General features: G+C 31.4%; 1 protein-coding gene across 1 annotated transcript; it reads right to left on the bottom strand.

Moving 5' to 3' along the window:
- Positions 1-3,162: 3,162 nt before the first annotated feature.
- LOC136980827 (carnitine O-acetyltransferase-like) lies at positions 3,163-15,754 on the bottom strand. The gene is made up of 14 exons (XM_067277022.1): positions 15,667-15,754; positions 12,565-12,765; positions 12,291-12,377; positions 6,169-6,287; positions 6,032-6,085; positions 5,784-5,949; positions 5,274-5,445; positions 4,995-5,176; positions 4,612-4,712; positions 4,260-4,382; positions 4,029-4,151; positions 3,760-3,958; positions 3,546-3,683; positions 3,163-3,473 (listed from the first exon to the last, which is right to left on the bottom strand). The coding sequence occupies exons 1-14, from the start codon at positions 15,721-15,723 to the stop codon at positions 3,282-3,284; spliced, it is 1,914 nt and encodes a 637-aa protein (XP_067133123.1). The 5' UTR covers positions 15,724-15,754; the 3' UTR covers positions 3,163-3,281.
- Positions 15,755-17,439: the final 1,685 nt, after the last annotated feature.

Genomic DNA, 17,439 nt, shown 5'->3' with positions numbered 1-17,439 from the left:
ATGGATCAATGCTCAGAAATTCCTGAGATCTTTTGATCTATCCGGATTCTATTCCAGGTTCCCAGAGCTGTCACAGCCTATCGCTCTGGGAAACAAAGGTGGAATTTCCTGCTCGGGCATCGGCTGTCCATTATTACAACTAATTAAAGAATGCATTAAGTTTTGAATGAAATACACTGTGAACACACAATAAATTAATTTTATCCATCATAAACCTGATCGAAAAAAGATCTTGCAACTCGGCGAAAAAAAGGAAATGAAGTTCATTCAAATCTTAGAGAAGTAATCAAAAATAATCTTTGTCGATACTTTAAATTTTACAGATGTTAAGGTCTGATATTTAACTTACTAATATTTACCACAAAGTAACTTACTCTCTGTTGCAGCATGATTCGAAAAATTTTACGAATGAAAATATGCATACCAAAACTTATAAGATTTATGCAATTATTTCCGTAAAGATTGCACGAATTGATACATAGGTTTCAGGAACTGGCTGTAATAAAAGAAAAGTTGTCGTGGTTTGAATATACAATACGAATTCTGAGTAAAGTGTTATATTGTTATAAACTATGGTGTATATACAATACAAAGCATAAGTATTAGTTGACAAAACTGTTTATTTTTCTGAAATAAACGAACAATTTCTTTGGTAACAGGTTACAGCAAAGGCAAGCCATTATATGTTTCTTTGCGATGTTTAATATATAGTATAATATACAAAAATGATAAAACGAAACGATTTTAATAGAATTGGAGGTAGTATTGTTAAAATGTTCTCTGTACAGTAGACTTTCCCTATAACACGGTAGATACGTTCCGTGTTATATGAATTTAGTGTTGTACGAGTCACTTAAATAGATGAGCCAATTACAGCTCAGCACGTGTGCAGTTTAGGGGCTATGGCTGTTTGAAAGGTTTTCTTCCATAAAATTAACCGATTCTAATCTAATTTGATTCAACATTTTCAAAACACGTATAATTTTTTGGGAATAATCCATATAAACTATGCTGCAAAACAAAAAATTGTAGGATTACTTATTGAGTGTGCACCGTCATTGCTTAAGCTTGTTTTTATTGCAGAGCGGCTTATCGAATGGCGGGCGCGTGTTTCCTGGTAAGTTATTTTTCTGCGAAAAATTCGCTGAACTTTGGAGACATCATTAATAAAAATATAATTTTTATGGCTGTTGAATAATAAATGTTTTTTAGTAGGTCCGCTGCTCGTTTAAACTCAACGGTTCGTGAAATGTTCGCTATTGGTCCAAATTCGACCAATCCTGTCGCGATACTACTCGGCGATGAAGTTTTACCCGTGTTATACGAGTCGCTTTTAGCGCGTTATACGAACACAATCGCAATTTTTTCGTCGTATTATACGAATCCGTGTTATATGAACCCGTGTTATAGGGGGTCTACTGTAATTTATAAAATTTTGTCCATCCACGATTTTGTCCACCACATTTGAAACTTGATAAATCCTGTGCTTTTTATCGAATTTTCTTTGAAATGTTGTTGGGAGGTTTGTGTATTAGGAGATTGATGCAATTAATTTTGGCTTTGTAAGCTCAAGGGATGGGAGATAGAAGGAATCATGTGTCGTATCTCGAGTGAAAACAGATTTACAGAAGATTTTACTCGTTATTAGTATTTAGAAATTTTTATGAAAGTTTATCTTACTCTCAATATTAAGGTTTTTCCCATTTTATGATAAATAATAATATAAAAATTGTCTTTTTTTCAGGGTTCTTCCCGAATTATAAACCCTAAACTTAAGCTTTATTCGTACAGTATTACGGTAGATCTGTCACTGGTTATTTAGATTTAAACAATTAAAAGAAACAACACATTATAAAAATCTATACCTTATTCTGTTAGGTTTACGGGTTTTTAATAAAATATCTCAATATTTAACTTTTGCGCATAATTAATTATTTTTATTCAAACGTTTCCCCTCCTTTCATGCTCCTATTCTTCACGCATTTCAATTAATGGAGAATTACGATATTAATTGAGTTGTGAAAAATGTATCAAAAAAATTAGTATTTAAATTGATTTTACTAGAATTAAATTGAATAAAAATAAAAATATTATATTCACTTTCTCTCTGAAAAAAACTTAATAAAGGACGAGCAATTGTTTATTGTGACATCGTCACAATGCCGGGCTGCAATTTTTATTCATATTTTTAATTTATTTAATTTAAAATACATGCTCTCCGCATCAAATTAGTAGTGGCTTGCCGGGCTATACATCATACTTTTCCTGTTAATAATAGAGTCGTACCAATCATCTATCTAACAACACCTTTCAGGAGAAAATATTTAAATTGAAATAACGTGACTTCCAAATTGCATGAGAAATTCTCACATAATTAATTGCTGCGCCTAAAGTTTCCACACCTGGTCTCGGATGACTTTCATCTATCCAGCTCTGTTTTTCAGATTAAGGAAAGGCGGACGGACAGACGGATTACAGTAGGAATTTATAGGTCTACCATTTTTTCAAATTGCAGCCCAATGAAAAGTTCAAAGTTGAATTCTGCTTGCAAATTTTTGATAATAAAGTTTTTAGAAATTAATTTTTTCGTTCAATAATTAATTTAATTAAAATCCATATAATAAAAGCTTTATTTAATTAATTTCGTTTATTCATAACTTTGATCATTAATTGAATAGTTGTTTCCATTTGAAACCTGTTCTCAGGAGAAACCTGTTCATAATTAGAACAGATCTTCACTTTTTACAGAGACAAGAATATCAATTTGTCTAAATTTTCAATAATTGAATATCTAATTATTATTAAGTTCTTGTTATACATTGTTTAATTAATTGTATAAATATACAGGAATCTACTTTATATGAATTAAATATAATTTTATAAAGCTATTCTATAAATGTAATTTTGTAGTTGAATGAATGAAACTAAACTTTAAGTTCGTGTCTATGATTTAAAAATGGCTTTCAGAACTAAAAGAATTTACATGTAAATGAAAATTGCAATAAAAATGCTTAGATCGAAATTAAAAATACATTCAGATCTTTTAAAGGTTTCATATTATTAGTGAAATTGATTAGAGATCGTTTCTTAATTCGTATATTTAGCTACGTTGATGGTTGAGAAATTAATGATAATAATTTTCATAAACTTAAAATATAAAAAACTCATTTTATTTATACATTCTTTAAATACATTTTATAAAATAAACATTATATTACACACCCTAATAATTTCAAAATCTACAGAAAATAATGAAAATTCAAAGTAATTTCGTCAATAATTTAAATGATGTTTTCCATGTCCGAAAGCGACATCTCAACACATTTCAAAAGACTGTCGGAATTTGTTTCTGGACTTTGCTTTAAAGATAATGGTATAAATCTAAGATGATCAGTATAGACGTAATATGGACAACTATAACCATCAGATACCAAAGGACCGTAACTAGGAAATACCGGATTTCTGACAGGTGCCTGAAAATTATTCAATTTAGTTTTTAATCATTTCTTATCTCCAAATATAATTTGTTCTGAAATTATTATTACCTGACTAGAAACTAATCTGTAATTGGAGAATGATTCAAAGCCGATATCATTGTATATATCGGGAACATTCATTCCTGATTCAACTGCTGCTTTCTTTAATCCCACCATAAGACATTCGATTCCATTTCCCCTCAAAGCCTTTAAAACAAGAAACAATAAAAGTTTGGTGAATTTATGGAATAAATAACAGATAAATTATATAAATAATTCTTACCTCGTTAACATCGAATTTATGAACCTTTAGAGCTTTGTGAAGAGAATCGTGTTTTTCTTGCTTAGATGCATTTTTATTGTTCATAATTTTGCAAAAATTAACAGCTTCTTCGGATGTCGTATGAACGATCTCCATTCTTCCATATAAAAAACTATGTAGTGTTGCAACTTCATATAATACTCCTCGTAAACCATGTAGTCTGTAATTACAAAGTTTTTCGTTATAACAATAATTAAAATAATAAATAACGAAACAAAGTATAATCGAACCTATAAAACGCTAATTGTAACGCCATTTGTATGAAACTATCGGTACTGATCTTCTTGGACTTTAAAAATTGACTTCCGTAATTGGGAAATGCTAAACATGATAAATCAGCATCTTCACAACACCTGATTTTAAAAAATTATATATTTTTATATTAATAATGTATTTTAAATTTTAAAAGTAATTTATAAACTTGACAGAATGGCAATGGAGTAACAGCAATTACAGCTTACTTGTCTACATTTTCTTTCGCTCTTTCTATATCATTTAGTATATCGTCATTTATATTAAAAATAATTTCTTGAGGTTCAGGAGCTGTGCGACAGGTATAGGGTACTGAATTTTGTGACGTTTTTCTGTAACGCATAAGGTTGAAAATATCAATATAAAGTCAGCAATATCACTTTATTAAAACGTGTTTCAAATGTTACCAACGTTAAATATTTTTAACAACTGAGCTTAAAAATACTGGTATATTTAATTTTCAAATAGTCTCTAACAATTTTATAGCGATTATTAAAAGATATATTTAATATATATAGAATAGGTTATGTATAAGTCTTATTTAAACTAAATGTAACGTACAAATCATCCAAAATGTAATCAGTCATTCTCAGAAGTGGATGCGCCTCAACTGGACTATGCTCCATATTCAGACCGAAAGCCCCGTCTTCAGATACGATTAACTAAAATAAAAGTGTTTAAATAATGTAATAGTAAATTCAAATTTGATGTCAATGCGTATCAATCATAAGTTTCAAATATCTTATATTAAAAATGTATAATGATAATGTACTTATTGTAATGTAAAACACAAAACAGTAATTATTCAGTAATAAAAATATATATTTGATTATCTTAGAACATACTCCTGACAGAACAATTATACAATCTAAATTGATAAATGTGAACCTAAATTTTAAAAAGTTATCGGGTACTTGCATTAAAATAATTTTATAATAGCTTACATGAAAAGTTTTATCCATCCACCTATTTCCGCTATTTAAATGGCTCCCGTGTCCATGAATGGCGTTCTGAAGTGCACTTGTCCATTTATCAGAGTCATTCTCGACATTCGAAATAGCTTTATCGAGAGAAAATACGAATAACGCCCTTTGGATTGTGTCTAAATTTTTCTTATTCGTACTATCTGTCAGAAAAAATTTTGAATTTATTTCTCGTTATCATTTACATTGAGTCAATTGTTTTTTTATTTATTAATGTTGAACATTTGACTAATTAAATACCTTTACATAATTTGTCATATACATCAGACCAAATTTCACGGTAATTGGTTGTCAGAACTCCAACAGGAACTCCTTCAGTTTCAGATTTCTTTACAACTATTCGTAGTTGTTCCAACAGAGAATTCTCGCTCAATGGTTTTCCGGCATAATCATAAACGTCCACTCGGAAAAACTAAAAATAGATTATAGTATAATTTATGCTAAATCTCTTGATTAATTTAGCATAAGGATGTAGCATATATTAGCTAAATTTCTTGACATCATTTTACAGATTATTTTTTCAAATAGTAAAGTATTATGTGGTATATAGCTTTCAAAATTTGAATTTGTAATCTATCTATACATTAGCTATTATGTAATAAATTGATTGATTTTAAATAAGAAATACTATTGAAAATATAACATCTACTGTTCGGCTTTGGTTTGACAGCATTAATGACAGGTATTAATTGATTGGGATTTCAGTTAGTACGTAATTTATTTTTAGTTGTTCTATTTATTTACACATACTTTGTTATTCCTGGCGACCATGATATGACTTGGTGGGCAATCGTCTTCACCATAATGTTCGAGACGATCGCAAAACTTTCCGGGAAGACGACAAGAAGAAAATGCTTTAAAATATTGGCTCATATCCATTGGAATTCCTCTTAATTTATCTGGTTCTAGCTGATGACTAAATTAACAAATGTATATTTGAATATGCAGTGAAAATGGTCTTTGTTCATTGTATAATTAAAATAATGAATGGTACTTACTCATTAACTAGTTGTTTATATTTCAATGTTGACGACAAGACTTTCGCAGAAAATCTGAGTAAATAGTAAAACTGAATATAAATACAGAGTTATATATATATGATCAGAAATAGTAAGGAAAGAAAAGTGATATCAACCTGATTTGATCATCGATAGAATTGAAATTTTCACAAGAAATAGCCATGCCGGGGTTAATATATGTTGTTAACGGTGACCGATTCTTGAGAAAATCCAATTCTAACCACCAATCTTCAATCTAGAAAACGTTAGTTAAAATATTTATCTTAGAAAGTATAATTAAACATAAAAGAAATGTAGATTTCGCGGTGCATAGCGCCAAAATCGCCACTTGGAGATATTTTTATTAAAGTGGCAATAAAAGTATAATAAATGGCGATAAAAATCCTAGTTTGGTTGTTTTCACATTCAGTGTGAAATTGAATTCGCAAATCCCAAATCACACTTCGGAAAAAACAGCGAAATGTCGAGCTTCCCTATATGGGCACCACACACCTTTCCATTTATGACGTCCCATGGCAAGTTCCGGAAGAAAAGTAGGAAGTGACGTTGTGAACCGAAGGCAGTTTTGTGCAATGCCACTTATTGTTTTCAGATTGGGATTTTCTATCGACTGACAGAAATTTTGAGGAAATTTTTGGGATGACTTTTTTCAAAAATTTTGACATTACACCCTGTGAAGTACTGTTTAAACATTGTGATGAAATGTGTTATTTAAAATTATTTATTAAAAAACTTATTCAAAAATGATTCCTATTGCTAACGGGGGATGGCCAGACGTTCGGGTCTCTGATTCGAACGAAACTTTGTGAGTACATAGCCCTAAACACAAACAGCAAAATAATAGGACCCACTTCTCAAGCGTTTCTAAAAAATGGGCCTCTGACAAATTAGCTCTTGTCTTATAAGTCTGGAAGTATCGTGCCTCAAAATGGCGATAGTCGAGTGAATAAGACGCTAGGTACTAGAGATTTTTTTAAAACTTTTTTCGCCCTGTGGGAAATAAGAAGGCATCTTTTATTAAGCCTGTTATGGGTTAGGCCAGGCCTACAATTGTGCAGCCGGGTGATAAGGGATACGCCCTGACATATCCAAACGAATCACCCCAAGAAAATTCCTGAGGATTTTTCGACCCGTTCGAATTCGATCCTAAGTCCCCAGAGCGGTAGGCTGCCACTTTAGCCACTCGTGCATCCGGTTGTTAAGGTACTAAAGCTAGACGATGTAAGTTCGAACCTTCGAAGATTTAGTTTTGGACTAGTTTAGTTAATTTTATGTGTAACTTTATTTTACCGCATTATTATTATTGTGTTGGGTTATGTGAGATATACTCGGTTAACACCGATGGCTGTGTACTATGCCGGATCAAAGTCAAGGCATAGTAACCAAAACAAAAATTAAATAAGTGTGTCAGTGTGTGTGTGTATTCAGGAATTTCCTCACAACATGGCATATATTAATATAGTGGCCTTCTGTAGTGCGATGTATGTGTTTCTATTCAAATGTGTTTCTATTCAATTGTAATGTGTCCAGGCTTTTGTGTAGTGTGTGTGGTATGATACCTGTGGAGGAGAGAACGACAGGTACAATAAGCACCCTATCCATCCTCCACAGATGCCTTATTTCCTGGGCAAGTTCTGTGTACTTGCTGACTTTTTCAGTGCATGTGTTTTGTATATTGTGAGTGTTTGGAATGGATATGTCTATAATGTATGTGATTTTATTATGTTTGTCAATGAGTGTGATGTCTGGTCTGTTGTGGTAAATTGTTTTATCTGTCATTATGGCTCTGTCGTAGTCCATTTTGTGCGTGTTGTTTTCCAATACTGTTTGTGGAATGTATTTGTAATATGGTTCATGGATGTCTACTAATTTGTGTTTCTTTGCAAGCTCTTGATGTATTATATTTTCTACTTGATTGTGTCTATGTAAATAATCTGTCTGTGCCAAGAGCTTGCAACCGGAAGTGATGTGTTGTATAGTTTGTGGCATGATATGACATTTTCTGCATGTCTCATTAGTGAGTGTTGTATCTTTTAGTATGTGTTATCTGTAGTTTTTTGTATTTGTATTTATGACCTGATCCTGTATGGCAATCATGAATTCTTCCGTTTCCCCAAAGAGGCATTTCCGAGCTAATCAGCTGTTTGACGCAGTTTTGTCAACAAAATCCTGGGCGAGGTTGTAAGAATGCTTGCCATGGAGTGCCTTTCGAGCCCACGATTGCTTAATAGTGTCTATGCTTTTTGTATGTTGTGTCGTGTTCGTATGATGTGAGTGTAAGTTTAATGGTGTGTTATTTGAGTCTACTAGAGTTACTGTTTTATGTAACTGTGATGTTTCTTGTTTTCTGTAGAAAAACTCTTGCAGTGACTGTATTTGTTTGTAGTGAAGGTTAACTATGTCAATCAGGCCACGTCCGCCATCTTTACGTGGAAGAGTTAATCTTTCTGTGGCGGATTTAGGATGATGTTTATGCTTAGTAAGTGTTGTTCTTGTTTTCCTTTGGAGTTGCTCAAGATCTGTGTGAGTCCAATGTATAACTCCAAAAGAATATGTTAGTACTGAGATGACATATGTGTTTATTGCTTTAACTGTGTGTTTTGCATTTAACTCTGTTCTGAGAATAGCATTTAACCTACTTTGGTATTCTTTAATTAATCTTTGCTTTATTTGTGTATGTTCTGTTAGTTTGGCCTGTTGGAATCCTAAATACTTGTAGAACTCGCCCTCTTCCATGGATTCAATAACATCTCCATTTCCAAGTGCAAAATCTTCTTTCTTCAGGATTCTTTTTTCTATGTAAAGTGTTTTGCATTTGACTAGGCCAAATTCCATTTGTTTGTCCTTGGTATACGAATGTGTGATTTGTAGGAGTTGATGAAGTTGTTTTTGTGTGGATGCATAAAGTTTTATGTCATCCATATAATTATATTATTTAAAAATCTATTTTGTTGTTTTTTCAGTCTGATATTGTAGCCATATTGCGTGTTGTTTAACATGTTGGATAATGGGTTCAGGGCTAAGCAGAACCAGAGAGGACTCAAGGAATCTCCTTGAAAAATTCCTTGCCTAATGAATATTTGGTTTGTTTGTATAGAAGTGTTACTAACCCTGAGATGTAGTGTTGTTCTCCAGTGCTACATAGTATTTTCGAAGAATGTAATGAGTGATGGATGTATTTTGTACGTGTGTAGAATATGTAGCAGCCAACTGTGTGGAACACTGTCGAATGCTTTTCTGTAGTCTATATATGCCATGTGTCTGTTTCTGTGTTGTTTGTGTGCTTGCTGTAGAATGACTGAATCTATTAGTAACTGTTCTTTGCATCCCCTGTGATTTCTACGGCAACCTTTTTGTTGTTCCGTAAGAATGTTGTGTTCTTCAATACGTTTGTATATTTTATTTGTAATACAAGATGTCAATAATTTGTAGAGTGTTGGAAGATATGTAATTGGTATGTATTGTGTGGGGTCTGTGGTGTTGTTTTTAGGTTTCATGTAGGTGATGCCCTGAGTAAGAAATTTTGGCATATCTTGTGGATTGATGATGATGTGTGTTAGATGTTTAGCTAGTTCCTGGTGCAGTGATGTAAATTTTTTGTATCAGAAATTGTGAATGTTATCTACACCAGGTGTCTTCCAGTTGTGTGTTCTGTTAACAGCACAGCGGATGTCGTGTACGTTTGTTTCAGCACAGGGCATAGTTGGTATGTTATGCAAGTTTTTGTTCTCCTCCTCGATCCAGCCTGCATCAGCATTGTGCGTAGCAGCATTAGACCAAAGAGAAGACCAATAAGTTGTGAGTTCTTCTTCTGTTGGTGTGCCACTGTGCTGTTTATCAGTGTTTATTTTGGTACTGATTTGTCTGTAGAAGAATTTTTCATCGTTTGTGAATAATTTATTTCGTTGTTTTTGTACTGTACATGTTTTGTATCGTTTGAGTCTACGTGCTTTGGTAGGGAGTTTTTGTTTTAGTGTATCGATGTATTCTGTAATGTGTGTGTTCGTTTTGTTGTATGTCTTGATTTTCTTGAAAATGTTTTTGTTTCTTTAATTTGGGTGTTATGTTGTTTTTAGTGTATTGTGTCAGCCTGCCTAATTGCTGTCTAATGTCATTCATTTGTGTTTCTATTCTTTTCTGCCAGGCAGGCTTGTGATAGAACTGTGTCTTGTGTGTATCTGTCTACGATTGTATTCTCAGTGCATTGTGTGTGACTACTGTGACTGCCCCAGCATAAACTAATGTATGAATGTCTGAGTGTAGAAATTCAATGAATGTAGTGTGGTAGTAAGTGAGTGTTTACATAATTTAGTGCTTTTCCTACTACATTTAACATGTTGATTTTTGGTATTCGTGGTCTTTATGTGAGATCTGTACCTGTATATTTAGTGAATGTTTCCTGAAATATAAATGAGAGCGTATTAACTAAATCTATGTCTATGTTATCAGTGGTGAATGAGGAAGTGTCTGTAGTATCATTAATCATAGTTGTTGTATGTGTGCTATTATCAATGCTTGTTGCTAGATTATCCTGATAGGTTACGTGATCTTCATTAATGTTAGATGTTCCTGTCTGTTGATGTATTTGATCAGCAACCTGTTGTTTGATAAGTTCAAGTGTTGTTTGTGGAATAAGGTTGTTGTGTATAATTGTTCTTTTTTGATCAACAACCTTTTGTTCGGTCACAGTGTGGTGAGGATATTGTTGTGTGAATCTATGGTGTAGTTATTGTCTGTATGCTGTCATGTTTGTTTCAAGTTTTGCGATGGCGTAGTATGTACGGATGATAAACTCGTTCATTTCTTTTGTCCATTTCATCCGTTGGCGTGGTTTTCCAGCCTTTGTGGTCTGTGGATGCATTGCCACAGAAACACCAAGGCTGGGTTGGTTCCTCACATCTGTTGAGGGCATTGCAGTAGCCATGCTTGGGCCGGTGCTGCTTTCGCCACCGGTAACCAAGGGAGACTGCGGCCTATTTTTCGAACGTGAGCCTCTGCTTAACCCATGAACGCGGACCTTGTTAACCCGGACGATGTCCGAGCCGGTATCACACTTTGATCTGGTTACCACCATGATAAATATCTCCACAGAATGTGAGTGTGGTCATCTTAGCTTCATTTCTCCCCATAGACCTTACTGGCATGAGTGTTCCTACCAGGAGCTTGTGCTCCAGCCTGCATTGCTATATGGTTCAGTAAAATTACTGGGCTCTCCCACCACGACCAGGTGGTGACCACGGAAGAGTTATTATTATTATTATTATTATTATTACTATTATTATTATATTCCTTATGTTTAAACCTTATTTTAAACGAGATTAAAATTGTGACGCCATTTCCTGTTTAGTGAAAACAAGTCTCTGTAGATTTAACTCTTTTACGTCGTTAAATAAAACTTTTATTTCTTCACATTTATTTTCACATATTTTACATTCTGTGTCCTCATAAGCGAATAAGCTTCAGACGTTACTCCACATAGACGATAAAGACAAAGTGATATGAAAATAAGGCAGCGTAATCGCAGCGTTTTTTTTTTTTTTTAATTGCTAATATTATGGACCATTTTCTCGTGCGCTCATATTTGTTACACTTCAAATGTCACAATACCATCATATCTGAAAATAAATATGAAGAAAATTTTATTTATCAACGTCAGAGTTAAATCTACGGAAGTTCGCTTCCCTTAAACAGGAAACGACGGCATAACTTATATCTCTTGATTTATAAGCTTTAAATGTGAAGAATAATAACGCTAATAAGTAATAATAACGTTACACGTAGAATAGAACTAAAGTAAAATTTCAAAGGATCGAACCTACATCCTTTAGCTGTAGTGCTTAGCTGTTCTATCACCATTCTTGAATATGAAACTTTCAAAGATTTATAAGCTAAACACTAAATTTTCAAACGTCCATTTTTTGGAAACGCTTTAGAAGTGGGTTCTATTATTTGGACAAGGAGACAAAAATTATGTCTTGTGTTTAAAGCTACGTGCTCACCCAGTTTCTTTTTGGTCAGCACGTTGCACATTTACAAATCTGGTCATCTGCTTGTAGGTGACAGTTTAGCATGTTACTTACAAGTTTAAGGCTACCAGCACTTGCATTAATTAGTAAGTAAAACTGGTGGCGGTAAATATGAAGTGGCGAACAAAATTTAAAACTACAGAAATGGTGATGATATTTTAAAATTTTTTAGAGCGACTCTGAAAATGGGACACGAAAACGACTAAACTTACCCAATTGTCTAATTGATTGTATCGTTCTTTAAGAATAGAATGAAGTTTTTCACCGACTCCTCCTGGTGATACAAATTCATTAACCAACTAAAAAATAAAACACAACACGACATTACATGGTAAAAACACTGTAAAAACTGTTGAAAGAAATAGTGATTCAGGTCATAATTAATTTTAATAAAAAGATTTATAATTAACTTTAATTAAACTGCAGAAATTTAAAAAAGTACACTATGCCTATTAAATTGTAATTTTGTATTTATTTTAAATTTACCTTTTCAGTTTTATGAAATTCATCCTGGGTTAAAAGAGGTTTTACACTTTTAAGATATTTGTTTAGAGAGGGTTTCAATGGAGGAACGGGTTGTCGTGGAAGATCTTTTTGATGTTCTGTCATAGGCCCTTTATTATGTTTCGGAAAAGGACGAGAAAATGGTGAAGCTGTGCTTCGACATCGTTTGCTAATTATCGATATCTGAATTTAATAATAAAAAATGATTTAAAATTAACTATGAATCATACACGAAATAAAATTGCAACTTAATAAATATGTATTGAATTTAAATATGAAATTAACTACCATTCATACAAATATTGGTTATTATTTAGTCATGCTATATTAAATAATGAATAATTTTATATTACATAAAGAATAAAATGATTGAAATCTGTAACCGTATGTAAAATATTTTAGAATTCAATATTTATTTCCAAAAAAAAAACATGTTTTAAACGCTTTAAAACATTTCTTTAAATCATGCCAACCTTGGTTAAATGTCATCTTGATATAACATATATATTTTTAATTTTACATATTAAATATGAAGAAAAATAATTTATTCAATATAAATTTAAGAAACCTTGGTACTATTCCAAGTGATATTATTATATTTCAGGAGAATCATTACGTGAAACTAAAATGAAGATAAAATAAAAATTGTGAGAATTCAAATAGAGAGTAAGCTTCTATGAGTGAGTCTAAATTAAACTATGTAACAATTCGGAAAAGTTAATGGCAAGAAAGAGTTAAACTATAGCATATATTTAGGGTAATAATTTTTTCAGCGCAATCTTTAAGGAAATTATATTTATTTAAATTAATGAGCAATTTTGCACGTTGAATTATATTTTGCTAGAAAGCACAAAAGTTAATCGAAAAATTATCATAATTTAATAAATACTGCCTTTATATTATTTATCATTATTATTTTTACTTTTCCAGCTGTTATATTTAACAGGGAAAGTATGGCGATCGATCAAAATATGACCCGCAAGATTTTGACATTTTTGGACTTAGGACATCTAAAATACAAAAATCGAGAAATACAAAAATATTCGAGAGTTTTTTCTGTATGTATGGATGTTAGTGAGTGTGTGGGTGTCGGAGAGTACGATTTTCTTTACCCTGTTTGAAGCTTAATAACTTCTGTGCCTTTTGTCGAAATTTTCTGAAACTTTGCAGGGTGGTTTGCTTATTAAAGCAATTGATGCTGTTAAATTTTGGTGGTTCTAGGTTGATGGGGTAGGGAGATAAAGGCGGGTCGTGTGTCGTATCACGAGTAGTGTTATAGTTAATGACGATTTTACTTGTTATAGGATTTACACGTTTTTATAAAATTCTCCCTACCCTGAAAATTAGGCTATTTGCCAGTTTATAATACTTAAAAATATAAAAGGTTTTAAAAATAAAACATGATAATATATGGCGCCAGGAAACTTTTAAATGTTTCCGGGAAAATTGAACTCGTCGCTGCTTTTTATTATAATTCTCACACAAACAAAGCCAAAATTAACTTTGTTTATCTAAGAACGAGAATGAAACTTTGAATTATTTAATTTAAAGATTTTTCATTTAAGAAAATCTTCAAATATTAAGAAAATTTTACAGATCTATTTTATCTTGTTATTGAAGCTTATGCAAATACAATATAAGATAGAAGAAAACGTATAAATAGAACGAATAAAAAATAAGATGCACGATTTTACTTTTTGCATTTTGCATTTAGTGCAGAATTTTGGTTAGAATTTAGACCATACTGATTTAGACAGAGACAAACTTATTTATAACAGTAATCTATTTTGCGAATTTATTATTATTTACTGCCTAAAAATAACTATACCACTTTACCTATTACAAAGCTCTCAACCCGTGATTTTAAAAAGAGCTGATACCATTGTTAAAATAGCTGAAATTTGCCCTCTAAAAGCTCAAAAATGTTCACCAACAATTCCTATGTGGTTGCGTAAACAATTATCCATAAATATTATTCATCTGCTTAAAAAATCTTAAAAAGTGTCGTGAATATTTTATTTTTTGCTTTATTTGACTGCCAAAGAAAAAGTATATACAACACTCGATTGAAGAATATCGAGAATCAACAATAGCAACAAGAAAGAAAGATTTAGTGGATTTCTGTATATGAAAAAAAGGAAGATAGAAACTTTCAAAAACGGACCGTCCTGTCCATGTTTTGCACGGACAGTTGAGAGTTATGCTATTATTACAAAAAATATATTTTAGCAAATTAATCAATAAAATAATTATGTATTCAATTGATCCTGCAATAACGGCGACCTCTCAACGGCGGACAATTTTTAAAACATTAAACAAAGATCCATGTAAAATAACCTTCAAATAATGCTACTCCTATCAACGACTCTTTTTTATGTATTCGTCAGTGCCTGTTAACGTGATTAACGTGACCACCTTAACGCCCTTATTTTTTTTATTATTATTGATAATTAATATTCACGTAGAAATAAAAGCAATTCCATTATTAAAACAAAAATTAAAACGTAAAAATTGCCGCCTAAATCACACCCTCGAAACGTGTTTCTATAGCAAAACTACTAAAACAATATAAAATAATTTCAAATAAATGCTTTTAGTTATAAAATATAGCTTTAGAGATACTAAATTTGTAATTTTCATCTCAAAGGATGTTGCAGTTCTAGCAGGCTATCTACTAGTTACCGCAAAACTCAAATACAGTTATACGTATCTCGAGAGTTTCATCATTTGTACTAATTATATATCAGGCCGAAAAAAACGGTCCAAAACAAAAACTTCTGTTCGATATAAAATTACGAAATTTGCTGAGGTCATAGGCAACGTTTAATAAAAGGAAAATAAATTTTACCCGATTCAAATACGTGCATAAAAAGTTAATTAATGATTATTAATTAATTGCCCCAGTTGAACTCAGGCGCAGGCGTTAGATGGAGGTTTGAAATAGTAAATAAGTAAATTTGTAAATACTATACAGAATATTTCTATTATTATAAATTAAAGAAGTTATTTAATTGACATTCATTAATTATTGTTATCAATTTGGAGTATTAAATAAATAAAATTGATTTACAGAAAATCTCTTACCAAAAGTTTGCAAGCAGAATTCAGTTTGAAAGTTTTCATTTCAAATAATAATGTCATAATGAATTTACTAAAGTAAAAATATAGAGAATTATAATGGTAAGTGTACGTATCTAACTTCCGTCAATGTATTTGTATTGAAGACATAATACAAACAACCAATCAGAGTTCTCGTATGATATCTAAACCTCTTCCTAGAGTCTTTAGTTGGAATTTTGTGATTACACTTATCTTTTTTTGTTATTGTTCCGTTTGTGTTATAATAAAAGTTGCAATTTTCAGACTTTCAAAATAAATTAAAACAGATCTTTAACTGTTATAGAGAAACAGAAGAACTAGAAATTTATTTTTTCCTGTCGTCTTCGCGGTGTCTTTTTTACCTTCTGTAACTATTTTATTTTATATATAGCAGAGAAAAGGACACTCTTACTTTTGTGCTTTTAAATATAGAAATTGTACTTAAAATTTTTATTTTGACTTAAAACAACCCGAGAAGCGATCGGTGAAAAAGTTAATGACGTTTAAAGTGGTGAAATTTGGTACACAGTTAGGGTACGCAATGAGAATACACACTAAGAAGGGATTTTTCGAAATTCCCCCGCGGGGCAGAGGGAAAGGATTAAGGCTTAACCTGAAAAACGGCTTCTACTGCAATTTTTTAAAATTTAGACAAATTGATATTGTTTTCTCTGTAAGAAGTGAAGATTTGTTATAATTATCAATACGTTGCTCCTCAGAATGGAATTGAAATCGTGGTGGATTCGTAAGTCAAACATCATTGGTAGATACATAAAATAAGATTAACTGATTTCTTCAAATATATATTTTTATTGATAATTTTTTTATTTAATATTAAGTTTTACACTTTTTAAATATCCGAAGAAAAATTGTTTTGCATTAAAACTCATTTCTGTTTCGAACTATTCTCTCTATTAACAAACATTTCCAAAAAGAAACTTTTGTTAAATACAAAATTAGAAAGGAAAATAGGAAGTAAATTGCTAGTTACAAATAGTTTAAATATTTAACTGTACTGATCTGATTAATTTAGCTTACATTAAAAGCTCTTTTCTAGAAATTCTGGCAAAGTCTTCAATAAAACGCAGAAGATTGGTTACAATAATTTTATCGACACCTTTAACTCTGTTTATGACCCAAAAATCAATTCAGAAAATGCGAATTATTTTCAAATGCAATGGACTACTGCGTCATTACCCTCAAAATTAAGTTTTTGTCATTAACATAAAGATTTTTTCATAACAAAATAACATAATAGATGGCTCATGACAACATTCATTATGACTAATAATATGAAAGTTATTTTTAAAATAAAATCTTATAACAGCCGGTAAAGTTACACAACTCGTTAATGGATTTTTATTAGGAGCGTTGTTCTTTTTCCGGTACACACAATGTTTTGTACACATTGTACACTCTGATCAAACATTTTTCTTATATAATACATCATATAATTTATGTTACATAATCAATCTATTTAACTTATTTATAGAAAATTAATAAATATTAATATATATTAATTTATTTATCCAGGATTGAAAATTTTACCCGAAAAAATAAATAATGATAAAATTCTCATAATAAGTTATGTTAGTAATTTTAATGGCTTCTAAAAAAAGCCATTAACACCTCCTGTCAACTTACTGCATTACAGAATTAAAACCCGATCACATCTCGTCCTGTCTGCAATATTCTATAATTTTTATCCAATCCATTTACGAATAAACCCGAAAGTTATTATTAAATTCGAATATAAAG

Source organism: Centruroides vittatus, unplaced genomic scaffold (assembly GCF_030686945.1).
Source record: "Centruroides vittatus isolate TY-2023 unplaced genomic scaffold, ASM3068694v2 contig_726, whole genome shotgun sequence".
Taxonomy (NCBI): domain Eukaryota; kingdom Metazoa; phylum Arthropoda; class Arachnida; order Scorpiones; family Buthidae; genus Centruroides; species Centruroides vittatus.
The sequence above is the reverse complement of the archived record's forward strand: the minus strand, read 5'-3'. Positions and strand labels throughout refer to the sequence as shown.